Raw genomic sequence first — 7950 nt, forward strand, 5'->3', positions numbered from 1 at the left:
GTGGATTTGTAGGGCAATGTTGTTTGGATATGGTTAGTGGTTTGGTGATTTGAACTTTTGTTGTCAACCTTCATCAGATGGTTTCTTTGTTCCCGTTGAACAAGACAACTCCAAATTTCCAATCCATTTTCATCTTTACATTGAGAGATCACAAGATTCACAACTATATTTCTCTGATCTGATTGGTAATTAACGGGTTCATAATTCTACTCTGTGGAGCCATGCAGCTCTCGAGATTTTTTTCTTTTCTTGAGAGCTTGTATAGGACTTCCCATGACTCAGTTCCACCTTGGATATGAAGTATGATATCTAAGTATCAGATTTCAAAAGAAACAAGTGTGGAAACAACGACAATGACAACGTACATTGTACACGATCATCTTGAATGTGATATTTCATACAGTAAGCTTAAATTCAAAATACATTAGGGTTTATTTTTATTCTTCGTACAAAGATAATACCATAATAAATACGGAATTAAAACTCAAATTAAATTTATTAAAACATTGAATAGAGGTTCCATTTTATCAACCAAAAACTTAGTACTAGTGTACATATACTTTGGGATTGGGCTCCTCCTAATGTGAAGAGGAAGGGTCATAGAAGTCAACAAAAGAGTGGTCCTCTAGCTGTTGTTTTGATGTTGGTGTGGACTTCAAGAAGAACACACCCATTTCACGATTATTTAAGTCAAACTTTTTCCTAAACACCGGCTGGATCCTTTCGTGGGTCCCACGTTCAATCCGTATCCAACCGTAGCCCTACTTTTTGAGCCTTCATTTTTTTATTAGTATTGAGAACTCGATTTATTTTTTAATTTACTCATGATTTGGTTTTTAACCAGGCTGGTCTTAAATCCATACATCACATTCACAGACAACACAATTTTTGTCCTGGATTTTGTTTTTCTGCTTTCGAAAATATGCAACTCTCTTGTCTTGTTAGTTTTACTGTTTACACTTTGATAACACTCATTTAGTAGCCAAATGGCGGAGAACAAACATAAACTCACTCACTAATCTTTTTTTTTTCTTTCCTATAATGTAAATCAAAAGTTTAAATGTCAATTAGCAAGGTTCATAAAAATTAAGATATTATCCAAAACAGCCACACTTATTAATCCGATCCGCAAAAGGGTCATAAAATTGTTATAAACTCTTTACAAAATGGTCACTTCTCTAGCAATTTGCGTTTTTGTTCATAGTTAATATTGACACTAAAATTTCAATACACGTGGGTTTTTATATCAAGATTAACTAATTGTTCCCAAATATTAGGTTTAAGGGTCCAAAATTTTTATATAATGTTCACCTTCTAGGGTTCATCGCTTCCGTTTAGTATTTAGTGATCTTTTGTCCGGTTCAAGATTATTACATGACGTTCACTCAAAAAAAATTCATCATATCCCCTTCGGAGCTTAGTGAAGCTTTCATCGCGGTCGCCACCACCACCACCAATTCGTTACGACCACCACAATCACTAAGTTAAACGAGGGACAATATATTGAGAAAAATAACATCATCTTTTTCAAATGTGTTGAACCAGATGGATTTCTTTTTGTAAACATCAATCATATGTATGATAATTTTATAAAATCAATTAAGGAAGCGTGATCAACCTGTAAAACACCCAAAATTAGGGCAAAAAATTATCGTTGAGACAAGATTGGTTCGAATTCCAGTTGTTCCATTATATAACAATCTGCTCACTTGATATTTTGTTTTGATACAAAATTTTTGATTAAATTTTGCGTTGCAAGTCTAAGATTTACAATATGTAACAAGTTTCGTTATATAACAGTCTGCTCGTTTAATATTTTTTTTTTTTCTGTTACGCCGTTCTTGATTAAAATTTCGTATTGCAAGTCTAAATTTTACAGTGTGTAACAAGTTTTGTTATATAACAGTCCATTTGCTTGATATTTTTCTTTTGTAACACTATTCTTGGTTAAAATTTCCATTACAAGTGTACAATGTACGATCTTTAGCAAATCGAACAATAAAATAAATAACAAATTCTCTGATCGTTTATTTGTATTCTGATCGAGTTTCAGCGCATTGTCAATGAATCCTTCCCCAATATAAAAGAATCTTGTACATTTTTATAGTTCCAAAGTGCAAGTTTAGCCGTTCCTATGTCATCATGTACTCCATCAAAAAAGGTCATCATGTACAAGTTCAATCACCCTTGACCTCTATTTATTGCATTTTGCTATTTTCACAACATAATAAATACCAAATCCAAAAACCAATTTCACCATTTAAACAAAACCACTTATCCAGATCCAACGACCAATATACACTCCCATCTTAATCAAACGATCAAAATCAAAAACATCAACATTATCACATCATTAAGACACATAAATTGGATACCCTTATGTCACACTAAATCATTATGAAAACAACGTGTGAATACGATTGAAAATGGTATAGGTGGACCAGCATTAATTAACAAGGGGCATTCTAGTCACAGAAAAGGGTATATCGGTCATTTCCCGTCTCCCTCTTTTCTCTTCTTAAAAACCAAAAAAGAGAAAGAAATAAAAAATTAACTCTTTTTAACAGTTTTTCTCTGCTTCTTCTTCTTCATTGGTTTTTTCACTTCTGTAATCAAAATCTTAAAGCTTTGGATTCTGGTTTTGGGATTCTGAAAGGCAGTGGATTTGGTGGTTTTATAAGAAAAGGAAGTAACTTTGATTATTACATTGAGGTATGTGAAAAATCAAATTTTCAATTTTGAATCCATTAGTAGTACTTGTGTTTCATTTGATTTTTAGTAGATCTTTAGTTTGAAGTATGTATTATTTTGGGGTTTTGAGGTGATTTTAAGTAACCCCTTTTTGTGAAATAGGGTTTTTGTTTGATTTTTTAGGTTTATATTCTTGAATGGTTGTGTATGGATCTATGAATAAAACTGGGTTTCTGCATTGGATTTTTATAAAAAGGTGGGATTGTTTTAGAGTTTATCTAGGTTTGATTTGATTGTTTGAATTTCAGTTCTATCTTTTTCAATTCTTGTAGGACCCATTGATTGTTTTAACTTTTGTTTCCATTACAGTGTTTTGTTGTTTGTTTAGTTATGTCTGATGCTAATTGCATGAATATGTTTAACTTCCAATTCAGTAGCATTTTGATGGTGATATAGGTAGTATCTGTAGTGATCTTGTTTGTATTGGAAGTTAGGGGAATGTGACACTTGAAGTGATTTTTGGTTTTGGGTATGTTTGTTGAAGAATTCTGTGTGTATTTGAGTTATCATGGGGGTGAGAAGTGTTTTGTTTGTGTTTTGGTATTGTTCGATTAGTAACTGAATTGGGTATTGAATGAATGAGCTAGATTATGGATCAGATCCGGTGTATTAATAGCTGAGAGCAACTGAAATAGATTCTTAGTTTAGTACACGTGGGCTTAATTGTGGCTGCATGCATAGAGGTAAGCTGTTGTCTGTTAATTGTTATAGCTTACCTGCATCTGCACGATACTGACTTAGTACGTAGTCCTGATTCAATATATTTTGGTGTAATTGTGGTAGAGCAATGTTAAAATCATGTGTAGTTAGTCGTTACGGTTGAGAACTGTCTTTTCCAAATTGAATTGAACGATGTTGTGCTAATAAATAGCTGAGAAGTGAAAGTCCGTCATCCATTAACGGTATGACGTATTGTTGAGCTAAATGGAGCAACTGAAAATAGATTCCTAATTTAGTATGCATGGCGGAGGCTTAACTGTAATTATGAGAAAAATCTGCTAATGTAGCCATAGAGTATTTTTTTAGGACAGGTGGCTTTAGTTGTGCCTGAAAATCTGTAAGCTGCTGATATAGTTAAGGAGTCCTGATACATTCATTTGTGCCTAAATGTGCGCTACAGCATATGTAAGTAGCACGTGTAGTCTGTTATTGGGTGTTGGAAGTGTCTTATCCAAATTTTGATGACATTCAGTTAGAAACTGAACTGAATAATGGTAAGCAGAATTATGGTTTTTTAGCTGAGAAACCGAATCTGCGTTGTCTATTGACAGACATGTATTGTTCAGCTAAAAAGACCAATTGGAAATAATTTCTGCTTTAGGACACGTGGGCTGTATTGTCGTCACGAGCATAGATGCAAGCTGTAGCGTAGTCATAGAGTTAAGATATTAGTGCACTTGTGCCTAATTGTGCTCAGATTATATGTTAGATCCACGTATAGTGCGTAAACATTAAGTTACAAAATCTTTGGTGCTTCTCATTTTGTTATAAGATGTCTAGCCTTCTTTTGCTGTTTTTCTTTTTACTATTTTTGCTTTTATTTCAGAAAATTATGTTATCAGTTAGAACATTTTTTTTATAGATATTGTTGAATTCCAACGAATAGTCAAGCTTGGTTATAAATGTTTCTTTTTAGAATGCTGCTTTGCTGAAGCTAAAACAAATTACTTATTCATTGCAGTGTGGTCTCCACAAAGTAGGATGCACGGGAAGTCCTTTTATCTGGGTGTTGGGTGTTGAGGTTTTATGAAGATGGATATATGGAGTTTCCGCAAGACAGTTCCAAGCTCAGAACATTGTCTACCTCAATATCAAGAAATCTCTCATCTTCGTCCTCTGCATTCGTGTCTGCCAATCAATCCCCATTCTTCTCTCCTAGATCTCCAAGTTATCAAGGATCAGAATCAGTTAGGTCTGACATTCCATTTTCTTCCAACACTTCGATCGTAAGTGCTGACACTCCTAATTCCAGCACTGCAATTACAAAGCTAGAACCTTTACCTGGTGGTGGAGTTTCTTCCAAGAGTATTTCATCTACTATAGGTGTATCTATTGAGGAAGATTTCCAGCAACCGTCACTTCTTGACCATGTTTCTTCCTCCATTGCGAGATGCAATAGCAATTCATCCAGTTACATCCAAAACGATGGTCTATCAAGGAATAAAGAAAAACACAGAAAATGGGGGAGAAACCAGGGCAGGTTCTCATTTGTGCAGACTTCAACACCTGCTCTCTCATCTAATAGGCAGAGGAGTTTTGACGTATACATAGGAATGCATGGACATAAGCCTTCTTTACTGAGGTTCACCAAGTGGTTACGTTCAGAGCTGGAGGTGCAAGGGGTCAGTTGTTTCTCAGCTGATAGAGCTCGGTGTAAGAGTTCTCGGAGCTCTAGTACTGTTGAGAGAGCAATGAACACTTCCACTTTCGGGGTGGTGATTCTCTCTAGGAAGTCTTTTGGGAATCATTACAGCATTATGGAGATAACAAATTTTCTGGGTAAAAAGAATTTGGTTCCAATATTCTTTGATTTGGGTCCCGGAGATTGCCTCGCCAGAGATATAATTGAGAAAAGAGGAGAAGTGTGGGAGAACCATGGGGGCGAACTATGGATGTTGTATGAAGGTTCAGAGATGGAGTGGAGGGAAGCGGTAAATGGCATTTCTCGTGTGGATGAGTGGAAATTGGAGGCTCAAGATGGTAACTGGAGGGATTGTATATTGAAGACCGTTATTCTTTTGGCAACAAGATTAGGAAGGAGAAGTGTAGTCGACAGGGTCAATATTTGGAAGGAGAAGGTCGATAGAGAAGAGTTTTCTTATCCAAGAAATGAAAATTTCATCGGAAGGAAAAAAGAGCTCAGTGAACTAGAACTCATTTTGTTTGGTGATTTTAGTGGGGATGCAGAAAGAGATTTTTTTGAACTCAAGACTAGACATCGGCGGAAAAACTTGCTGATTAGTCGGTTCGAGGGCATCAAGATAGAAGAACGAGTGCTGGACCGACAAAAAGAAATAATTAGTGGCAAAGGGAAAGAACCAATAACCTGGAAGGAATCTGAGAAGGAAATTGAGATGCAAAGTACGAGTAGTCCTCAAACACACACAAGAAATGGCGGAAAGCACAGGAGGAGAAGAAAACCTACAAAGATAGTGTATGGTAAAGGTGTTGCTTGTGTTACTGGCGACTCTGGAATTGGCAAGACAGAGCTTCTTTTAGAATTTGCTTACAGGTATGCTCAGAGATACAAGATGGTGTTGTGGGTAGGAGGAGAAACCAGGTATATTCGTCAAAACTATTTGAATCTCTCGCCATTTTTAGATGTTGATGTGGGAATCGAGAACCGATGGCTAGAAAAGCGGAAAAACAAAAGCTTCGAGGAGCAGGAAGCTTCTGCCGTTCACAAATTGAGAAAGGAGCTCATGCGGGATATTCCATTTTTGATTATAATCGATAACTTGGAGAGTGAGAAAGATTGGTGGGATGGGAAAACTATAATGGACCTTTTACCCCGATTTGGTGGGGAAACCCATATTATAATCTCAACCCGTCTTCCTAGAATCATGAACTTGGAACCACTGAAACTGTCTTACTTATCTGGAGTTGAAGCCATGACGCTGATGAAGGGAATCAAAGACTATTCATTGACAGAAATCGATGCACTCAAGGTTATTGAGGAGAAACTTGGCAGGCTTACATTGGGTCTTGGTATTGTAGGTGCCATTCTCAACGAGCTTCCTATAAATCCAACCAGACTTCTTGACACAATTAACAGAATGCCTTTACGGGACCTGAAATTGAGTCGTAGAGAGGGTTCTACATTGAGTCAACAGGCTTTCCTCGTACAACTTTTAGAGGTTTGCTTCTCGATATTTGATCATGCAGATGGACCAAGCAGTTTGGCTACTAGGATGGTTCAGGTATGTGGATTTTTTGGTCCTTCATCAGTTCCAGTTTCTCTACTTGCGTTGGCAGCGAATAAAATTCCAGAGAAGCTCCAAAAGGCCCATTTATGGAAGAAGTGCTTGTATGCTGTAACCTGTGGTTTCAAGGGATCACATACAAAACGATCGGAATCAGAAGCTTCTTCCATGTTGCTCAGGTTTGGTATTGGGAGAAGCGGCAGTAATGAAGATTGTATCCATTTCCATGAAATTGTCAAGCTTTATTCTCGAAAGAGGGAGATCCCTGGAGTCTCTTACGCCATGGTGGAAGCAATTAGCAACCGCGGGTTTATTCCCCAGGATTTGGAGCATTTGTGGGCAGCTTCTTTCTTATTATTTGGGTTCGGTACCAATCAGGCTGTCATTCAGTTGAAGGTTCAAGACTTGATACCGTGTGTTAAGAAAGTCATTCTGCCTCTTGCAGTTCGAACCTTCATGACATACTCCAGGTGTAATGCGTCCCTTGAACTCCTTCGGCTCTGCACTGATGCATTAGAAGCTGCTGAAGAAACCTTGGTTTCAAGGGTTGAAAAGTGGTTGGATAAACCCTTTTGTTGGAGATCAGTCCAAAGTACGGCTCAAATGAATCCGTTACTTTGGCAGGAACTAGCTCTAATGAGAGCTACTATTATAGAAACAAGAGCTAAGTTAATGCTAAAAGGAGGTCAGTATGATTTAGGAGACGATCTAATTCGCAAATCTTTATTTATAAGAACTTCAATTTGTGGCGAAGATCATCCTGATACAGTTGCAACTAGGGAAACTTTAAGCAAACTCATGAGACATATGACAAGTAATGAGGTTACTTAACTTCATTTTATTCCTTTTTTTTAGAGTTTTTAAGTTATAAATTGTTCACAATTCTTTCTTATATTAACAATTGTGAAATGTGAGTTCTGATTAGAATCACAGGAAAATAGAAAAGTCTGGAAAATAAAACTTGCTTAGTCAGGCATTTAACAAATAGAAAGTGTTCATTCTTTTAGTATTGAGTACTTCTTCGCATTTTCTCGTTTCGTTAATGGTTAGCTTGTTGCAGAAATAACTCCCCTGTTTTATATCTCTATTTCAGTTTCTGTCATACTCATACAACCGAGTTTTTTTCTTTCATATTAGCCACTGTAACAATGACCATCCGACCATCAGAACTTGTGCAAATCACAGATCTCAGCTCCACATAACTGACAGTCTGGTTTTAAAAACCAGCAGCAGATGCCCTCCCTCGTCCATACTGGCTTAGCTCAACACACACAGA

General features: G+C 36.7%; 1 protein-coding gene across 1 annotated transcript; it reads left to right on the forward strand.

Moving 5' to 3' along the window:
* Positions 1-2572: 2572 nt before the first annotated feature.
* LOC113274744 lies at positions 2573-7673 on the forward strand. The gene is made up of 2 exons (XM_026524132.1): positions 2573-2712; positions 4433-7673. Exon 2 carries the CDS (start codon positions 4512-4514, stop codon positions 7503-7505), a length of 2994 nt encoding a protein of 997 aa, XP_026379917.1. The 5' UTR covers positions 2573-2712; positions 4433-4511; the 3' UTR covers positions 7506-7673.
* The last annotated feature ends 277 nt before the right edge of the window (positions 7674-7950 follow it).

Source organism: Papaver somniferum, chromosome 4 (assembly GCF_003573695.1).
Source record: "Papaver somniferum cultivar HN1 chromosome 4, ASM357369v1, whole genome shotgun sequence".
NCBI lineage: Eukaryota > Viridiplantae > Streptophyta > Magnoliopsida > Ranunculales > Papaveraceae > Papaver > Papaver somniferum.

Coding starts and splice junctions, on each gene's coding strand:
- LOC113274744 (XM_026524132.1), top strand. CDS start 4,512: ATGGAGTTTCCGCAAGACAGTTCCAAGCTCAGAACATTGTCTACCTCA.